General features: G+C 48.0%; 1 protein-coding gene across 1 annotated transcript in view; it reads left to right on the top strand.

Moving 5' to 3' along the window:
- LOC144684688 (lysosomal acid phosphatase-like) overlaps positions 1 to 21,258 on the top strand; it is a 142,854-nt gene that overhangs the window by 101,332 nt on the left and 20,264 nt on the right. The window contains 1 exon segment of the mRNA XM_078548795.1: positions 17,276 to 17,367. Within this exon segment, the coding sequence (XP_078404921.1) occupies positions 17,276 to 17,367 (92 nt within the window).

The following is a 21,258-nucleotide window of genomic DNA, read 5'->3' as shown; positions in this document are numbered from 1 at the left end:
ACTGTCCCCACAGTGACCAGTCTCTGGGAGGGTCTGGATTCACAATTAATGTCCCCACACTGACCAATGTCCGGGAGGGTCTGGGTTCACAGTTACTGTCCCCACACTGTGCAGTCTCTTGCAGGATCTGGTTTCACAGTATCTGTCCCCACACTGTCCAGTCTCTGGGAGGATCTGGTTTCACAGTAACTGTTCCCACACTGACCAGTCTCTGGGAGGGTCTGGTTTCACAGTAACTGTCCCAATACTGACCAGCCTTTGGGAGGGTCTGGTTTCACAGTAACTGTCCCCATACTGACCGCTCTTTGGGAGTGTCTGGTTTCACAGTAACTGTCCCCACACTGACCAGTCTCTGGGAGGGCCTGTTTTCACAGTAACTGCCCCCACACTGACCATCTCTCGGATGGTCTGGTTTCACTGTAACTTCCCCCATACTGACCAGTGTCTGGGATGGTCTGCTTTCACAGCAACTATCCCCACACTGACCATTCTCTGGGAAGGTCTAGTTCCACAGTTACTGTCCCCACACTGACCAACCTTAGGGAGGATCTGATTTCACAGTGACTGTCTCCACGCTGACCAGTCTCTGGGAGGGTCTGGTTTCACAGTTACTGTTCACAGACTGACCAGTCCCTGGAAGGGTCTGGTTTCACAGTAACTGTCCCCATACTGTCCAGTCTCTGGGAGGATCTGGTTTCACAGTAACTGTCCCCACACTGACCAGTCTCTGGGGTGGTCTGGTTTGATAGTAACTGTATCCTCACTGACCAATCTCTGGGAGGGCCCGGTTTCACAGTAACTGTCCCCACACTAACATGTCTCTGGGAGGGTCTGGTTTCACAGTAACTGTCCCCGTAATGTCCGGCCTCTGGGAGGGTCTGGTTTCACAGTAACTGTCCCCATACTGTCCGGTCTCTCAGAGGGTCTGGTTTCACAGTTAATGTCCCCACACTGATGAGTCTCTGGGACAGTCTGCTTTCACACTTACTGTCCCCGCACTGACCAGTCTCTGGAAGGGTCTGGTTTCACAGTAACTATCCCCGCACTGACCAGTCTCTGGGAAGGTCTGGTTCCACAGTTACTGTCCCCACACTGTCCAGTCTTAGGGTGGATCTGATTTCACAGTGACTGTCTCCAAACTGACCAGTCTCTGGGAGGGTCTGGTTTCACAGTTACTGTCCCCACGCTGACCAGTCTGGGGGAGGGTCTCGTTTCACAGTAACTGTCCTCACACTGACCATTCTCCGGGAGGGTCTGGTTTCACAGTAACTGACCCCACACTGACCAGTCTCTGGGAGGGTCTGGTTTGACAGTAACTGTCCCCACGCTGTCCAGTCTCTGGGAGGGTCTGGTTTCACAGTAACTGTCCCCACACTAACAAGTCTCTAGGAGTGTCTGGTTTCACAGTAACTGTCCCCATAATGTCCGGCCTCAGGGAGGGTCTGGTTTCACAGTAACTGACCCCACACTGACCAGTCTCTGGGAGGTTCTGGGTTCACAGTAACTGTCCCCATACAGACCAGTCTCTAGGAGGTTCTGGATTCACAGTAAATGTCCCCACACTGACTAGTCTCTGGGAAGGTCTGGTTTGACATTAACTGTCCCCACGCTGACCAGTCTCTGGGAGGGTCTGGGTTCACAGTAACTGTCCCCATACAGACCAGTCTCTGGGAGGGTCTGGTTTCACAGTAAATGTCCCCACACTGACCAGTCTCTGGGAAGTTCTGGTTTGACATTAACTGTCTCCACGCTGACCAACCTCTGGGAGGGTCTGGTTTCACAGTTACTTTCCCCACACTGACCAGTCTCTGGGAGGGCCTGATTTCACAGTAGCTGTCCCCACACTGACAAGTCTTTGGGACGGTCTGGTTTCACAGTTACTTTCCCCACACTGACCAGTCTCTGGGAGGGTCTGGTTTCACAGTTTCTGTCTCCACACTGACCAGTCTCGGGGAGGGTCTGGTTTCACAGTAACTGTCCCCACACTGTCCAGCCTTTGGGAGGGTCTGGTTTCACAGTTAATGTCCCCAATCTGATGAGTCTCTGGGAGCGTCTGCTTTCACAGTTATTGTCCCCACACTGACCAGTTTCTGGAAGGGTCTGGTTTCACAGTAACTGCCCCCACACTGACCAGTCTCTGGGAGGGTCTGGTTTCATAGTAACTGTCCCCATACTGACCGGTCTTTGGGAGTGTCTGGTTTCACAGTAACTGTCCCCACACTGACCAGCCTCTGGGAGGGCCTGGTTTCACAGTAACTGCCCCCACACTAACCATCTCTGGGATGGTCTGGTTTCACAGTAACTTCCCCCATACTGACCAGTCTCTGGGATGGTCTGCTTTCACAGCAACTATCCCCACAATGATCTGTCTCAGGGAGCGTCTGGTTTCACAGTAACTATCCCCGCACTGACCAGTCTCTGGGAAGGTCTGGTTCCACAGTTACTGTCTCCACACTGACCAGTCTCGGGGAGGGTCTGGTTTCACAGTAACTGTCCTCACACTGACCTGTCTTTGGGAGGGTCAGGTTTCACAGTAACTGTCCCCACACTGACCATTCTCTGGGAGGGTCTGTTTTCACAGCAAATGTCCTCACACTGACTTGTCTTTGGGAGCGTCTGGTTTCACAGTAACTGTCCCCACGCTGACAAGTCTCTGGGACGGTCAGGTTTCACAGTAACTGTCCCCACACTAACAAGTCTCTAGGAGGGTCTGTTTTCACAGTAACTGACCCCACACTGTCCGGTCTCTGGGCGTGTCTGGGTTCACAGTAACTGTCCCCATACAGACCAGTCTCTGGGAAGGTCTGGATTCACAGTAAATGTCCCCACACTGACCAGTCTCTGGGTAGGTCTGGTTTGACATTAACTGTCCCCACGCTGACCAGTCTCTGGGAGGGTCTGGGTTCACAGTAACTGTCCCCAAACACACCAGTCTCTGGGAGGGTCTGGATTCACAGTAAATGTCCCCACACTGACCAATCTCTGGGAAGGTCTGGTTTGACATTAACTGTCCCCACGCTGACCAGTCTCTGGGAGGGTCTGGATTCACAGTAAATGTCCCCACACTGACCAGTCTCTGGGAAGGTCTGGTTTGACATTAACTGTCCCCACACTGACAAGTCTCTGGGAAGGTCTGGTTTCACAGTTACTTTCCCCACACTGACCAGTCTCTGGGAGGGTCTGGTTTCACAGTTTCTGTCCCCGCACTGCCAGTCTCTGGGAGGGTCTGGTTTCACAGTAACTGTCTCCAAACTGTCCAGCCTCTGATAGGGTCTGGTTTCACAGTTCATGTCCCCAATCTGATGAGTCTCTGGGAGCGTCTGCTTTCACAGTTATTGTCCCCACACTGACCAGTGTCTGGGAGGTTCTGGTTTCACAGTTAATGTCCCCACAATGATGAGTCTCTAGGAGGGCCTGGTTTCACAGTAACTGTCCCCACACTGACCAATGTCCGGGAGTGTCTTGTTTCACAGTAACTGTCCCCACACTGACCAATGTCCGGGAGGGTCTGGCTTCACAGTTACTGTCCCCACACTGACCAGCCCCTGGAGGGTCTGGTTTTATTGTAACTGACCCCACACTGACCAGTCTCTGGGAGGGCCTGGGTTCACAGTAACTGTCTCCATACAGACCAGTCTCTAGGAGGGTCTGGATTCACAGTTAATGTCCCCACACTGACCTGCCTCTGTGAGTGTATGGCTTCACAGTAACCCCCCCCGCCACATTGACATGCCCCTTGGAGGGTCTGAGTTTACCCACCACTGCCCTCACGCTGACCTGACACTGTCGTAGCTGCAAGTTTTGAGGTGCGGGCGATGTTAGAAAATGTATAGGCCATATCATATTTAAATCTACTATTATGTTGTTTTCCAATATATTAATCATTTTAGTCCCCTCACATCAGTTAAAGTATGCTTTTTAAGTGTAAAATATTTGTGTCGGTAGGCATTTTATTTTGATTAATGTGGTCTTTTGAACCATTAGAAGCAAAGTCTAGATATGATGCATTCGCTCAATTGACAGAAGTATTCGACCCGTGAGAGATGAGAGCAGTTCACAGATCCCAGAGGATGAACGGACAGTTAACATAGAAACATAGAAAATTGGTGCAGGAGTAGGCCCATCGAGCCTGGTCCGCCATTCATTATGAACATGGCTGATCATCCAACTCAATAGCCTGCTCCCGCTTTCTCTCCATATCCTTTGATACCTTTCACCCCAAGAGCTATATCAAACTCCTTCTTGAAAACATACAATGTTTTGGCCTCAACTACTTTCTTGGTAGCGAATTCCACAGGCTCACCACTCTCTGGTGAAGAAATTTCTCCTCATCTCAGTCCTAAATGGTCCATCCCGTATCCTCAGACTGTGACCCCTGGTTCTGACTCCCCCGCCATCGAGAACATCCTTCCTGCATCTACCCTGTCTAGTCCTGTTTGAATTTTATAGGTTTCCTTGAGATCCCCCGTCATTCTTCTGAACTCCAGCGAATATAATCCTAACCGGATCAATCTCTCCTCATATGTCAGTCCCGCCACCCCAGGAATCAGCCTGGTAAACCTTCGCTGCACTCCCTCTAGAGCAAGAACATCCTTCCTTAGATAAGGAGACCAAAACTGCACACAATATTCCAGGTGTGGTCTCACCAAGGCCCTGTATAATTGCAGTAAGACATCCCTGCTCCTGTACTCAAATCCTCTCGCTATGCAGGCCAACATACCATTTGCCTTCTTTACCGCCTGCTGTACCTGCATGCTTACCTTCAGGAACTGGTGTACGAGGACACCCAGGTCTCGTTGCACACTCCCCCCTCTCAATTTATAGCCATTCAGATAATAATCTGCCTTCCTGTTCTTGCTACCAAAATGGATAACCTCACATTTATCCACATTATACTGCACCTGCCATGCATTTGCTCACTCACTCAGCTTGTCCAGATCACACACTGAAGCATCTCTGCATCCTCCTCACAGCTCACCCTCCCACCCAGCTTTGTGCCATCTGCAAATTTGGAGATATTACATTTAACACAGAGTGTGTTATTCTCAGTAGGTTGTGATGGCAGTGATCTGCTCTCTCATTGAAGTGTTAGGTAATTCTTACCCCCATCTTCCTCCATCTACCCCTGTCCATCTTCCATCGGAGCAAGGTGGCTGCCACCTGATGAGAATTGATCCCTGTCTCCGAACACTGGTAAATATTCTTTATTTCTGGGGGCTGGTGGCTTACCCTATGTCAATCACCAATTCAGACCCTTGTGACAAATGAATACAGGACAGCTACCCAAGATGTTAAGGGGGGTCACCTTCCCCAGCTGTCCATCACTTTGGCTTGAGCTCAGTTTTTTATTTACCTCATTTTGGAGGCCAGGAATGTTTGTAGAGTCCTCAATCTTTGTGAAATTTGTCTCTATCTTTGTGCCTGACTCCTTAGAATTGTTTATTTTTTTCTCAGAGAGAGAGAATTAATGTTGTGCCAGCTAATTCCATTCGGGTTAAATACAATTCTAAAAAATACCATTTCTTAAAGATCCCTATTTCTTATGCATTCCCCCTTTGACTTCCCACAACTAATTTTTAGCCAATGTAGTTATTTCTAAAACACAAGCTCTTTCCCCAAATTCTTGATTTTCTATCATAATTAACAAGCTAACACTACTAGAATTACCTGATCACTTCGTCTGTTGACTTGGATTGGCACATCTCACCTGTAGATCATCTCACTCAATGATATTCCTTAGTTATTTATAAAGCATAAATTCACTTCCCTAATCTCTTACTCCTTTGCAAGAGTGCTGTTAATTTCTAGGCTGTTAGCATGTAAATACACACAATTAAAGCAACAGATTATGCATGGATTTAAAAGATTCTCCAGTTTTTCCTTCACCTGTAATTCTTATTAAGTATTTTCCCCCTTAGGCATCAATTGTTCCAACTCAAAAATCTTTTTCCTTAGATTTTTCTCCCTCTGACCATTACTATCTTAATGGTCTTCAAGTAAGTTTCTCCATGGAGTATGTTTTGATCATTTACAAATTTCTTCTTACTCTTCAGGCCTATTAACCATTTCATGTCACATTGTCAGGTAACTGAGCATGCCTGTGACCTGTTTTTCAGTGCAGCTGCACCATGCACTCTCGCATGTTAGTTACTTCACAGGTAACAAATCACTTCTGCATATTCACACCCATGTCCCAATTCCTTTGTAATTTACTTCCCGGTGAAGTTGTGCATATCACACCACATGTGCTCCATCCGACAAGTCTTCCTGACTTTCAGGTAATCTTCTCAAAAGATCAAAGGAGGTCTCTGTCTCAAGATCTTTGCTTATCTTCCCCTGTGTGGTCCCAATCTCTTGGGTGGCGGCCAGGCTATCAAATTCAGTTCTCTTTAAAAATTCATATGCAAGTACACAGGTATCTCCAAGAGAAAACTGTCAATTTATTAGTGTCGTCTGCAATTACCTTTCACTAGAACATACATCAATACCAAATTGATATATTGAACTACACCCCAGGTGTTATTCCAATTCCTATTTGATGCTGTGTCCTTTTTTTGCGTAACTCTGGCTGGGATTTTCCAATGCAAACGACAGCAGGTTTAATGGTGGCAGGGGGTGTGGAGGCAGGAGGTTGGTTGCACAATGTGGCAAGAGCTGAAAAATCAGTTTCCCAGCGGTGTGAAATGACAGTGGGAATGTGGACTGCTGCCTGTCATGGCCAGTTATTGTTTGCGCCAGACACTGGCATGAAACCATTTTGCATCCTATTAATTGCCCAACTGGAATTGGCCCCCTCTGTCTAATTACACATAAGACTCAACTGGAACGAAGTCTTGGGAAGATAGAGGCCTCCAGTGACTGAGAACCCTGGCACAACACATGCAGCAGTGGGTGAGTGGAGCATCGACCATGTGGATATTGTCCTAGCAGCAGCTTCCAGGAAGTGGATCTTCACACTGCAGGAGTTTCCGGGAAGTGGATCTTCACACTTCAGGAGTTTCCGGGAAGTAGATCTTCACACTGCTGGTGTTTCCGGGATGTGGATCTTCACACTGCAGGAGTTTCCGGGATGTGGATCTTCACACTGCAGGAGTTTCCGGGATGTGGAACTTCACACTGCACAAGTTTCCAAGATGTGGATCATCACACTGCTGGTGTTTCCGGGATGTGGATCTTCACACTGCTGCTGTTTCCGGGATGTGGATCTTCACACTGCTGGTGTTTCCGTGATGTGGATCTTCACACTGCAGGCGTTTCCGGGATGTGGATCTTCACACTGCAGGAGTTTCCGGGATGTGGATCTTCACACTGCAGGAGTTTCCGGGATGTGGATCTTCACACTGCAGGAGTTTCCGGGATGTGGATCTTCACACTGGAGGAGTTTCCAGGATATGGATCTTCACACTGCAGTAGTTTCCGGGATGTGGATCTTCACACTGCAGGAGTTTCCGGGATGTGGATCTTCACACTGCAGGAGTTTCCGGGATGTGGATCTTCACACTGGAGGAGTTTCCAGGATGTGGATCTTCACACTGCAGGAGTTTCCGGGATGTGGATCTTCACGCTGCAGGAGTTTCCGGGATGTGGATCTTCACACTGCAGTAGATTCCGGGATGTGGATCTTCACAATGCAGGTGTTTCCGGGATGTGGATCTTCACGCTGCAGGAGTTTCCGGGATGTGGATCTTCACACTGCAGTAGATTCCGGGATGTGGATCTTCACAATGCAGTAGATTCCGGGATGTGGATCTTCACTCTGCAGCAGATTCTGGGATGTGGATCTTCACACTTCAGGAGATTCCGGGATGTGGATCTTCACACTGCAGGAGATTCCGGGATGTGGATCTTCACTCTGCAGCAGATTCTGGGATGTGGATCTTCACACTTCAGGAGATTCCGGGATGTGGATCTTCACATTGCAGGAGATTCCGGGATGTGGATCTTCACACTGCAGGAGATTCCGGAATGTGGATCTTCACACTGCAGGAGTTTCCGGAATGTGGATCTTCACACTGCAGGAGTTTCCAGGATGTGGATCCTTCACACTTCCGGAGTTTCCGGGATATGGATCTTCACACCGCAGGCGTTTCCGCGATATGGATCTTCACACCGCAGGAGTTTCCGGGATGTGGATCTTCACACTGCAGGAGTTTCCGGAATGTCGATCATCACACTGCAGTAGTTTCCGGGATGTGGATCTTCACACTGCAGGAGTTTCCGGGATGTGGATATTCACACTTCAGGAGTTTCCGGGATGTGGATCTTCACACTGCAGTAGTTTCCGGGAGGTGGATATTCACACTTCAGGAGTTTCCGGGATGTGGATCTTCACACTGCAGGAGATCCGGGATGTGGATTTTCACACTGCAGGAGATCCGGGATGTGGATCTTCACACTGCAGGCATTTCCAGGAGGTGGATTTTCACACTGCAGGAGTTTCCGGGATGTGGATCTTCACACTGCAGGAGTTTCCGGGATGTGGATCTTCACACTGCAGGAGATTCCGGGATGTGGATCTTCACACTGCAGGAGTTTCCGGGATGTGGATTTTCACACTGCAGGAGTTTCCGGGATGTGGATCTTCACACTGCAGGAGTTTCCGGGATGTGGATCTTCACACTGCAGGAGTTTCCGGGATGTGGATCTCCATACTGCAGGAGTTTCTGGGATGTGGATCTTCACACTGCAGGAGTTTCTGGGATGTGGATCATCACACTGCAGGAGATTCCGGGATGTGAATCTTCACACTGCAGGAGTTTCTGGGATGTGGATCTTCACACTGCAGGAGTTTCTGGGATGTGGATCATCACACTGCAGGAGTTTCCGGGATGTGGATCTTCACACTGCACAAGTTTCCAAGATGTGGATCATCACACTGCTGCTGTTTCCGGGATGTGGATCTTCACACTGCAGTCGTTTCCGGGATGTGGATCTTCACACTTCAGGCATTTCCGGGATGTGGATTTTCACACTGCAGGAGTTTCCGGGATGTGGATCTTCACACTGCAGGAGTTTCCGTGATGTGGATCTTCACACTGGAAGATTTTCCGGCATGTGGATCTTCACACTGCAGTAGCTTCCGGGATGTGGATCCTTCACACTGCCAGTGTTTCCGGGATATGGATCTTCACACTGCAGGCGTTTCCGGGATGTGGATCTTCACACTGCTGGTGTTTCCGGGATATGGATCTTCACACTGCAGGCGTTTCCGGGATGTGGATCTTCACACTGCCGGTGTTTCCGGGATATGGATCTTCACACTGCAGGCGTTTCCGGGATGTGGATCCTTCACACTGCTGGTGTTTCCGGGATATGGATCTTCACACTTGCAGGCGTTTCCGGGATATGGATCTTCACACTGCAGCAGTTTCCAGGATGTGGATCTTCGCACTGCAGGAGATTCCGGGATGTGAATCTTCACTCTGCAGCAGATTCTGAGATGTGGATCTTCACACTGCAGGAGTTTCCGGGATGTGGATCTTCACACTGCAGGAGATTCCGGGATGTGAATCTTCACTCTGCAGCAGATTCTGAGATGTGGATCTTCACACTGCAGGAGTTTCCGGGATGTGGATCTTCACACTGCAGGAGTTTCCGGGATGTGGATCTTCACACTGGAGGAGTTTCCGGGATGTGGATCTTTGCTCTGCAGCAGCTTCCAGAATGTGGCTCTTCACACTGCAGGGGGTGACTCAGCTCCTGACCTCATTACAGCCTTGGTTCAAACATGGAGAAAAGAGCTGAACTCCAGAGGTGTGGTGAGAGTTACTGCCCTTGACATCAAGGCAGCATTTGACCGAATCTGGCATCAAGGATCTCTAGGAAAATTGGAGTCAATGGGAACTCGTGGGAAAGCTCTCTGCTGGTTGGAGTCATACCAGCACCAAGGAAGATGGTTGTGATTGTTGGAGGTTAATCATCTCAGTCCCAGGACGTCACTGCAGGAGTTCCTTAGGGTAGTGTCGTCAATCCAACAGTCTTCAGCTGCTTCATCAATGACCTTCCTTCCATCATAAGGTCAGAAGTGGGGATGTTCGCTGATGATTACGCAATGTTCAGCACCATTCGCAACTCCTCAGACAGTGAAGCAGTCCATGTCCAAATAGACGTACCAAGTGCTCATCCAGGTACTTTTTAAAGGATGTGAGGCAACCCGCCTCCAGCACCCTCCCAGGCGGCGCTTTCCAGACCGTCACCACCCTGGTTAAAAAATTTTTTCCTCACATCCCCCCTAAACCTCCTGCCCCTCACCTTGAACTTATGTCCCCTCGTGACTGACCCTTCAACTAAGGGGAACAGCTGCTCCCTATCCACCCTGTCCATGCCCCTCATAACTTTGTACACCTCGATCAGGTTGCCCCTCAAGTCTTCTCTGCTCCAACGAAATCAACCCAAGTCTATCCAATCTCTCTTCATAACTTAAATGTTTCATCCCAGGCAACATCCTGGTGAATTTCCTCTGCACCCCTCCAGTGCAATAACATCCTTCCTATAATGTGGCGACCAGAACTGCACACAGTTCTCCTGAGCCACTTGAGCCCTCACAGATTCCAGTGTTTGGCCTAGTTTGTTCCTTGTGTTACACACTATATCATGTGCCTCCTGTTCCTAGCATAGCTGATTGTGTAGCAAAGCAATGCTCTCCTGCCACCTATCGCATTCCTTTTGTAACTTATTGACCCGTCCCCTTAACTTCTTGTACTTTTTATTCAGCTGTAAGGCAAACATACATGCACCGTAAACCAACTTATTCTGGATCTTTTTTCAACTTAATCTTTCCTTGCAGAACCTCTTTAGAAAGTCTATCAATGATATACTCGTTATCTCCATCGTACTCTACAGCACCCAGGATATCTCTTGCTCCAGGTGCACCTGTTTTCTCAGGCTGTCTCTCTATCAGTCATTTCCTAGCATATGCCAGTGCCACTGAGACTCCTGGCCCCCTTGTGCGTTTAACTACAGCAAAAGACTGCTGTTTCTCAAATTTCAAACCAATGGCACGTCAACTACTGTGGATCCCACTCCTGACACCAATCCCTAAAATTCTGGGTTCAGCAGCCACAGATACCTAAGATAGACAGTCGGCTATTTGTGAGTAATTTTAAGGTAGTTGATTAAGAAGCAGCAGTCTGGATATGATGGCTGGAATTTTCCGGCGCCATTGTGGGGATTGTAGGGGACGTGACGGCCTAGCCAAAAGTCCATTGACTTTCGGTGGGACCAGACGATCCTGGTGGAGGGCAGTGCTGGAGAATCTCGCCCGATGCATTAGCTAAATAGACAGAAGTATACAACTTTTAACAGTTGAGAGGGGTTCACTGATCCCAGAGGATGAATGGACAGTTGACACAGAGTGTGTTATTCTCAGTAGGTTGTGATGCAGTGTTCTGCTCTCTAGTTGAAGCGTGGGGTAATTCTTCCCCCGTCTTCCTTCTGGTCCATCTTCTATCGGCCTGTTGAGGGCTGCCACCTGACGAGAACTGCCCCCTGTCTTCGAGCACTGGTAAATATTCTTTATTTCTAGGGGCTGGTAGCTTACCCTATGTCAATCACCCATTCAGACCCTTCTGACCAATGAGTACAGGACAGCTACCCAAGATGTCAGGGTACCTGTCCATCACTTTGGCTTGAGCTCAGTTTGTTATTTAACCTCATGCTGGAAGCTATTTGCTACATATAGGGGCATGCAGGGGGCCACAGGCTTCCTGCTTTTGCTCCAGGGATATTTGTAGAGTCTAGTGCCCTCAATATGGTGAGTGCAATCTCTATGACCTTATCTGTACCTTGTCTTGGTGTCTGACTCCTTAGAATTGATTATTTTTTCAGAGGGAGAGAATTAATGTTGTTCCAGCTAATTCTGTTGGAGTTCAATACGCCCCTCCCTCATCACTCCCTCCGCAATGGAGGGATGGGGCACAGGGCTTATTCTATTTTATTCTGAGTGTTTTTGAGAAGTGCCGGCAGCTGATATGAGGTAGGTGCAATTTCCTGTGACTACTACACTGAAATAAAGCGTTTACAGTCTCATATCTTTTCGCCACATGTTTCTCAATCTGCCCTTGAAAAGATTATCAATACAGATCACAAAGGGCCCTCATGTTCTACCCTGAGTGCTGCTATTGTACGACTAAATATTGGGCAGTATGGACACACTCCTAAATATAGGCTGTTTGAATCACATAGAGTGAACAGCAACATCCCATCTCCGAATGCTTCTAAGGTAGATGTGGAATCTCAACAGAAAGCTGGGCTCAGGTTCTCCCGGTCACTGCCACTCACCCCTGAAATCCAGATGAAGCAGTTTATTGTCCCCACACTGACCAGTCTCTGGGAGGGTCTGATTTCACAGTTAATGTCCCCACACTGACCAGTCTCTGGGAGGGTCTGATTTCACAGTTAATGTCCCCACACTGACCAGTCTTTGGGAGGGTCTGGCTTCACAGTAAGTGTCCCCACACTGACCAGTCTCTGGGAGGATCTGGTTTCACAGTAACTGTCCTCACACTGACCAGTCTCTGGGAGGGTCTGGCTTCACAGTAAGTGTCCCCACACTGACCAGTCTCTGGGAGGATCTGGTTTCACAGTAACTGTCCTCACACTGACCAGTCTCTGGGAGGGTCTGGTTTCACAGTAACTGTCCCCACACTGACCAGTCCCTAGGAGGGTCCAGTTTCACAGTGACTGTCCCCACACTGACCAGTCTCTGGGAGGATCTGGTTTCACAGTAACTGTCCTCACACTGACCAGTCTTTGGGAGGGTCTGGTTTCACAGTTACTGTCCTCACACTGACCAGTCTCTGGGAGGGTTTTGTTTCATAATAACTGTCCCCACACTGACCAGTCTCTGGGAAGGTCTGGTTTCACAGTAACTGTCCCCACTCTGACCAGTCTTTGGGAGGGTCTGGTTTCACACTAACTGTCTCCATACTGAGCAGTCTCTGGGAGGGTCTGGTTTCACAGTTACTGTCCCCACACTGACCAGTCTCTGGGCGGGTCTGGCTTCGCAGTAACTGTCCTCTCACTAACCAGGCTCTGTCAAAGTTGCAAGTTTTGAGGTGTGCATGCTGTTAGAAAATGTATTGGCCATATCATTTCTAAACCTAGTATTATGTTGTTTTATAATGCATTCATCACTTTAGTCCCTTAACGTCAGTTAAACTGTGCTTTTTAAGTGAAAAATATTAGTGCCCGTAGGTGTTTTATTTTGAACCATGTAGTATTTTGAATCATTCTTCTTTAGCAGAGCTAGAATTTCAACTGTTTAATTATTTAATTCAAGTGTATTAAAAACATGAATTTGAGAAAACTTTACTCACTTCTGACGGAGGGGTATATAGAGGGACCACTTGTTTTCTTGATTTATATTTTTAACCCAGACCTGGATCTACAGGGCACAGTTTCAAAATTTGAAAATGATGCCAGACTTGGAAGTATTGTGAACTGTGTGGAGGATAGTGATAGACTTCAAGAGGATATAGACAAGCTGGAATGGGTAGACACATGGCAGATGAAATTCAATGGAGAGAAGTGTGAAGTGATAAATTTCCTTCAGAAGAACAAGGAGAGAACATAAAATAAAGGGTACAAATCCAAAGGGAATGCAGAAGCAGAAGGACCTGGGTGTATATGTGCATAAATCATTGAAGGTGACAGTACAGGCTGGGAAAACAGATAATAAATTATACTGAATCCTGGGTTTTACAAACTGGGGCACAGAGTACAAAAGCAAGTAAGCCATGAACCTTCATAACACACTGGTTCAGCCTCAACAGGAAGGATTTGAAGGTTTTAGAAAGGGTGCAGAAAAGATTTACAAGAATTGCTCCAAGGATGAGAAACATCAGCTATGTGAATAGATTGGTGAAGCTGGGGCTGTTCTCCTTGGAGAAGAGAAGGTTGAGGGGAGAGTATTAGACGTGTTCAAAATCAGGAAGGGTCTGGATAGAATAAATGGGGAGAAACTGTTCCCGTCGGCAGAGTGTTGAGAACCCTAAGGTGTTTAACCAGAATCAGCATGAGGAAAAACCTCTTTATGCAACACAATAACAGAAACAGAAATACCTGGAAAAACTCAGCAGGTCTGGCAGCATCGGCAGAGGAGAGCACAGTTGACGTTTCGAGTCCTCATGACCCTTCAACAGAACTGTTCAGTAAACGTCAACTGTGCTCTCCTCCGCCGATGCTGCCAGACCTGCTGAGTTTTTCCAGGTAATTCTGTTTCTGTTTTTATTTTGGATTTCCAGCATCCGCAGTTTTTTGCTTTTATCTCTTTATGCAACGGATGGTTTGGATCTGGAATGCACTGCCTGAGCGTGTGGTGGAGACAGATTCAATTGCATTTTCAAAAGGGAACTGCATAATTATCTGAAGAGATTTTACAGGGCTACAGGGAAAGGGGAGGAGTGGGACAAGCTGAGTTGTTGCAGTGAACTGACACAAAGACAATGTGCTGAAAGGCAGCTTCTGTGCCGGAATCATTCTATGATTATAGTACAGATACGTTCAAGGAACTTGATAAACACATGAGGAAGAAAGAAGCTGAGGTTATCCTGATAGTGTGATCAAGAAGAATGGGGGGAGGTGTGTGTGGAACATAAGCACCAACATAGACAGACTGGGCTTGTTTCCAGTAGAGTTTAGAATAGTGAGAGGTGGCTTGATTGAAGCATATAGGATCCTGAACGGTCTCAACAAGGTGGATGTGGAAAGGATGTTTCCTCTTGTGGGTGAGTCCAGAGCTAGGGAGCACTGTTTTAAAATTAGGAATTGCCCTTTTAGGACAGAGATGAGGAGAAATGTTTTCTTTTAGGGGGTTGTGCAACTTTGGAACTCTCTGCCTCAGAAGGTGCTGGAGGTGAGACCATTGTACATTTTTTAGGTAGAGGTAGATAGATGCTTGTTAGGCAAGGGAATCAAAGGTTATCGTGGGAATGTGGAATTTGAAACACGAACCAATCAGCCATGATCTTATTGAATGGTGGAGCAGGCTCGAGGGGCCGAATGGCCTTCTCCTGCTCCGATGTCATATGTTGGTATAGGTGAGCCAATGGCCTGTTTCTGTGCTATAAATTCCATGTAAAGCTGCCAGCAGCAAATACAAGTGCTATACTGCATTCCCCATCACCGTCAATGAATTCATTTGTATCACTCTCTCGCCTCCACCTCTCTCTCCCCACACTCTCTCTCCCCACACCTTCTCCCCACACTCTCTCTCCCCTGACTCCCTCCCCTCACACTCCCTCTCTCCCCTCTACACACACACTCTCTCTCCCCCAGACCCTCTCTCTCCCTCCACATACTCCTCCCCCACACACTCTTCCCCCCTCACTCTTTCTCCACCCCCAAAGACTCTATACCCCCACACTCTCCCTACCCCAACACACTCTCCCCCCACACACTCTCTCCTTCCACACAGTGTCCCCCCTGCACACACCCTCCCACCCCCACACACTCTCTCTCCACTCCCCCAACACTCTCATTGCCACACATTCTGCCTCCCCCACACACTCGCTTTCCACCCTCACTCTCCCTCCCACACTCTCTCTCCCCGACAAGCTCTCCCACCGCAACTCCTCTCTCCTCCTCTTTCCTTCCCACCCCCACACACTATCTCTCCCCCCAATTGCTCTCTCCCCAAACACCCTCTCCCCCACCCCTTCCCTACCACCCAACCCCTCTCTCACCCCCACTCCCTTACATTCTCTGTGCCCCCACTCCCTCGCACTCCCCCGCCCCCCATCCCTTCACACTCTCTCTCTCTCACACAGTCTTCAATTACTCACACCAGTGCACCCCACTCTGCCTGCCTTATGCCCCACTTGTACTCACCTGGGCCCTGCTCCGGCTGCCTCACGCTCCACTCCAGCTCATCTGGATCCTGCTCTTATTGCCTCGCACTCCACTCCGCCCTGCCTGGCCCCTGCTCCAGCTGCCTTTCGCTCCACTCCAGCTCGCCTGGGTCCTGCTCATATTGCATCACGCTCCACTCCAGCTTGCCTGGCTCCTGCTCCTATTGCCTCGCACTCCACTCCAGCTCGCCTGGGTCCTGTTCATATTGCATCACGCTCCACTCCAGCTCGCCTGGGTCCTGCTCCTATTGCCTCGCACTCCACTCCAGCTCGCCTGGGTCCTGCTCCTATTGCATCACGCTCCACTCCAGCTCGCCTGGGTCCTGCTCCTATTGCCTCGCACTCCACTCCAGCTTGCCTGGGTCCTGTTCATATTGCATCACGCTCCACTCCAGCTCGCCTGGGTCCTGCTCCTATTGCCTCGCACTCCACTCCAGCTCACCTGGGTCCTGCTCATATTGCATCACGCTCCACTCCAGCTCACCTGGGTCCTGCTCATATTGCCTCGCACTCCACTCCAGCTCGCCTGGGTCCTGCTCCTATTGCCTCGCACTCCACTCCAGCCCACCTGGGTCCTGCTCATATTGCGTCACGCTCCACTCCAGCTCACCTGGGTCCTGCTCATATTGCCTCATGCTCCACTCCAGCTCGCCTGGGTCCTGCTCCTATTGCCTCGCACTCCACTCCACCCTGCCTGGGTCCTGCTCCTATTGCTTCGCACTCCACTCCGGCCTGCCTGGCTCCTGCCCCGGCTACCTCGCCCTTGACTCCAGCTCACCCGGCCACTGCTCCTGTTGCCTCGCAATCCACTCCACCCTGCCTGGGCCCTACTCCAGCTGCCTCGCACTCCACTCCAGCTGAATTTAAATAGAATGTATCAGAGCAGCTCTCCAGTGTGCTCCGGCAGCACTACACCTCTGCTGACCAGTCTCTGGGAAGGTCTGGTTTCAAAGTAAACCTCCCCACACTGACCAGTCTCTGGGAGGGTCTGGTTTCACAGTAACTGCCCCACACTGACCAGTCTCTGCGAGGGTCTGGTTTCACAGTAACTGTCCCCACACTGACCAGTCTCTGGGAGGGTCTGGTTTCACAGTAACTGTTCCCACACTGATCAGCCTCTTGGAGGGTCTAGTTTCACAGTAGCTGTCCCCACACTGACCAGTCTCTGGGAGGGTCTGGTTTCACAGTAACTGTTCCCACACTGATCAGCCTCTTGGAGGGTCTAGTTTCACAGTAACTGCCCCACACTGACCAGTCTCTGGGAGGGTCTGGTTTCACATTTTTGCTTGACTGGAATGGTAATATGCAATCTGAGTGCTGTAACTGAATAACTGTGTGTTGATCAGTCTTTATTGTTATTGTACTGCTATGAGCTCTGTTTACCTCTGTTCCTTTATTATGTAGCTAAAGATTTGTTCTTGCTACAGGTGTGCTCCTCAAGCAAATCCTCCAAAACATTACTCAAGCAATAAATGACACCAATTCCAATCCCCGTCTCAAATTGATCATGTATTCGGCGGTGAGTCTCCCATCAGAAATATTGAATATAAATGTTTGTTTTTATTTGATTCTATCAGTAGTATAAAATACACTGTAAATAACAGTGTTAAATGCAAATGATTAACAGGATTATATAACTGTTTAATTACATAGTTTATACATGCAGCTTTCTTCTTATTTATTTTTAGCACCATAGAAACTAGGAGCAGATGTAGGCCATTCAGCCCTTCGAGCCTGCTCTGCCATTCATTATGATCATGGCTGATCATCCAACTCAATAGCCTGCTCCCGCTTTCTCCCCATATCCTTTGATCCCTTTCGCATTAAGAGCTATATCTAACTCCTTATTGAAAACATACAATGTTTTGGCCTCAACTACTTTCTGTGGTAACGAATTCCACAGGCTCACTACTCTCTGAGTGAAGAAATTTCTCCTCATCTCAGTCCTAAATGGTCTACCCCATATGTTCAGACTGTGACCCCCGGTTCTGGACTCCCCCACCATCGGGAACATCCTTCCTGAATTTACACTTTCTAGTCCTGTTAGAATTTTATAGGTTTCTTTGAGATCTCCCCTCATTCTTCTGAACTCCAGCGAATATAATCCTAATCGACTCAATCTCTCCTCATACGTCAGTCCTGCCATCCCAGGAATCAGTCGGGTAAACCTTCGCTGCACTCCCTCTATAGCAAGTACATCCTTCCTCAAATAAGGAGACCAAAACTGCACACATTATTCCAGGTGTGGTCTCACCAAGGCCCTGTACAATTGCAGCAAGACATCCCTGTTCTTGTACTCAAATCCTCTGGCTATGAAGGCCAACATACCATTTGCCTTCTTTACCGCCTGCTGCACCTGCAAGCTTACCTTCCGCGACTGGTGTACGAGGACACCCAGGTCTCGGTGCACATTGCCCTCTCTCAATTTATAGCCATTCAGATAATAATCTGCCTTCCTGTTCTTGCTACCAAAATGGATAACCTCACATTTATCCACATTATACTGCATCTGCCATGCATTTGCCCACTCACTCAGCTTGTCCAAATCACACTGAAGCATCTCTGCATCCTCCTCACAGCTCACCCTCCCACCCAGCTTTGTGTCATCTGCAAATTTGGAGATATGACATTTAATTCCCTCATCTAAATCATTAATATATTAATATATATATTGTGAATAGCTGGGGTCCCAGCACCGATCCCTGCGATACCCCACTAATCACTGCCTGCCATTCGGAAAAAGACCCGTTTATTCCTACTCTTTGTTTCCTGTCTGCCAACCAGTTTTCTATCCATCTCAATACACTTCCCATGTGCTTTAATTTTACACGCCAATCTCTTATGTAGGACTTTGTCGAAAGCCTTCTGAAAGTCCAAATAAACCACATCCACTGGCTCCCCATCATCAACTCTACCAGTTACATCCTCGAAAAATTCCAGTAGATTTGTCAAGCATGATTTCCCTTTCATAGATCCATGCTGACTGTGTCCGATTCTGCCACTGTTTTCCACATGCTCAGCTATTAAATCTTTTATAATGGACTCTAGATTTTTCCCCACTACCGATGTCAGGCTGACTGGTCTATAATTCCCTGTTTTCTCTCTGCCTCCCTTTTTAAATAGTGGGGTTACATTAGCTACCCTTCAATCTGTAGGAACTGTTCCAGAGTCTATAGAATCTCAGAAGATGACCACCAATGTATCCACTATTTCTAGGGCCATTTCCTTAAGTACTCTGGGATGTAGATTATCAGGCCCTGGGGATTTATCGGCCTTCAATCCCATCAATTTCCCCAACACCATTTCCCTACTAATACTGATTTCTTTCAGTTCCTCTACCTCATTAAACCCTGTGTTCCCTAACATTTCTGGTATGTTATTAGTGTCCTCCTTTGTGAAAGCAGAACCAAAGTATGTATTTAGTTGGTCAGCCATTTCTTCGTTCCCCTTTTTAAATTCCCCTGTTTCTGACTGTAAGGGACCTACATTTGTCTTCACCAATCATTTTCTCTTCACATACCTATAAAAACTTTTACAGTCAGTTTTTATGTTCCCTGCAAGCTTACTCTCGTACTCTATTTTCCCCTTCTTAATCGATCCTTTGGTCCTCCTTTGCTGAATTCTAAACTGCTCCCAATCCGCAGGTCTGTTGTTTTTTTCTGGCCAATTTGTATGCCTCTTCCTTGTATCTAATACTATCTCTAATTTCCCTTGTAAGCCATGGTTTGGCCACCTTTCCTGTTTTACTTTTGTGCCAGACAGGAATAAACAATTGTTGCAGTTCACCCATGCACTCTTTGAATGTTTGCCATTGCCTATCCACCGTCACCCCTTTAATTATCATTTCCCAATCCATTGTAGCCAACTCGCACCTCATACCAGCGTAGTTTCCATTATTAAGATTCAGGACCTAAGTCTCAGAATCAACTACGTCACTCTCCATCTTGATGAAGAATTCTATCATATTATGGTCGCTCATCCCCAAGGGGCCTCGCACAACTAGATTTCCAATTATTCCTTTCTCATTACACAATACCCAGTCGAAGATGGCCTGTTCTCTCGTTGGTTCCCCAATGTATTGGTCCAGAAAAATATCGCATTTACACTCCAGGAATTCCTCCTCTATGGTATTGTTACTAATTTGATTTGCCCAATCTATATGGATATTAAAGACACCCATAATTACAGATGTTCCTTTATTGCATGCGTCTCTAATTTCCTGTTTAATGCCATTCCTAACATCACCACTACAGTTTGGGGGTCTGTATACAACCCCCACTAATGTTTTTTGCCCCTTACCGTTTCTCAGCTCTCACCCATATAGATTCCACATCATCGGAGTTAATATCTTTCCTCACTATTGCATTAATTTCCTCTTTAACCAGCAATGCAACTCCACCACCTTTTCCTTTTTGTCTGTCCTTTCTAAATACTGAATAGCCCTGGATGTTCAGTTCCAATCCCTGGTCACCCTGCAGCCATGTCTCCGTAATCCTGACTATATCATACCTGTTTACATCTATTTGCGCGGTTAATTCATCCACTTTATTGCGAATGTTCCTCGCGTTAAGGCACAAAGCCTTAATGCTTGTCTTTTTAACATTACTTGTCCCGTTCCGACTATTTTTCACTGAGGCCCTGTTTGATTCTTGCCCTTGATTTCTCTACCTATCACTTTTCTTATTCCGCTTTCTGTCTTTTGTTCTTGTCTTTGATTCCCCTTCCTCTGACTCCTTGCATAGGTTCCCATCCCCCTGCCATTTTAGTTTAAACCCTCTCCAACTACTCTAGCAAATGTTCCCCCAGGACATCAGTCCCGGTCCTGCCCAGGTGTAACCCGTCCAGTTTGTGCTGGCCCCACCTCCCCCAGAACTGGTCCCAATGCCCCAGGAATCTGAAACCTTCCCCTTCACACCATCTCTTCAGCCACGTATTCATCCGATATATCCTGCTATTTCTGCTCTGACTGGCACATGGCACTGATAGTAATCCTGAGATAGCTACCTTTGAGGTCCTACTTTTCAACTTACTTCCTAACTCCCTATATTCTGCTTTTAGGACCTCATCCCTTTTTTACCTATGTCGTTTGTACCAATGTGTACCACGACCACTGGCTGTTCACCCTCCCCCTTCAGAATGTCCTCTAGCTGCTCTGAGACATCCTTGACCCTAGCACCAGGGAGGCAACATACCATCCTGGAGTTTCATTTGCGGCCACAGAAACGCCTATCTATTCCCCTTACAATTGAATCCCCTATAACTATTGCATTCCCACACTTTTTACTCCTCCCCTGTGCAGCAGAGCCAATCATAGTGCAATGAATTTGGCTGTTGATGCTTTCTCCTGAGAGGCCATTCCCCCCAACAGTATCCAAAGCGGTATATCTGTTTTGCAGGGGAATAGCTGCAG

The sequence above is a fragment of the Cetorhinus maximus genome, chromosome 9 (genome assembly GCF_964194155.1).
Source record: "Cetorhinus maximus chromosome 9, sCetMax3.hap1.1, whole genome shotgun sequence".
Lineage (NCBI taxonomy): Eukaryota > Metazoa > Chordata > Chondrichthyes > Lamniformes > Cetorhinidae > Cetorhinus > Cetorhinus maximus.
The sequence above is the reverse complement of the archived record's forward strand: the minus strand, read 5'-3'. Positions and strand labels throughout refer to the sequence as shown.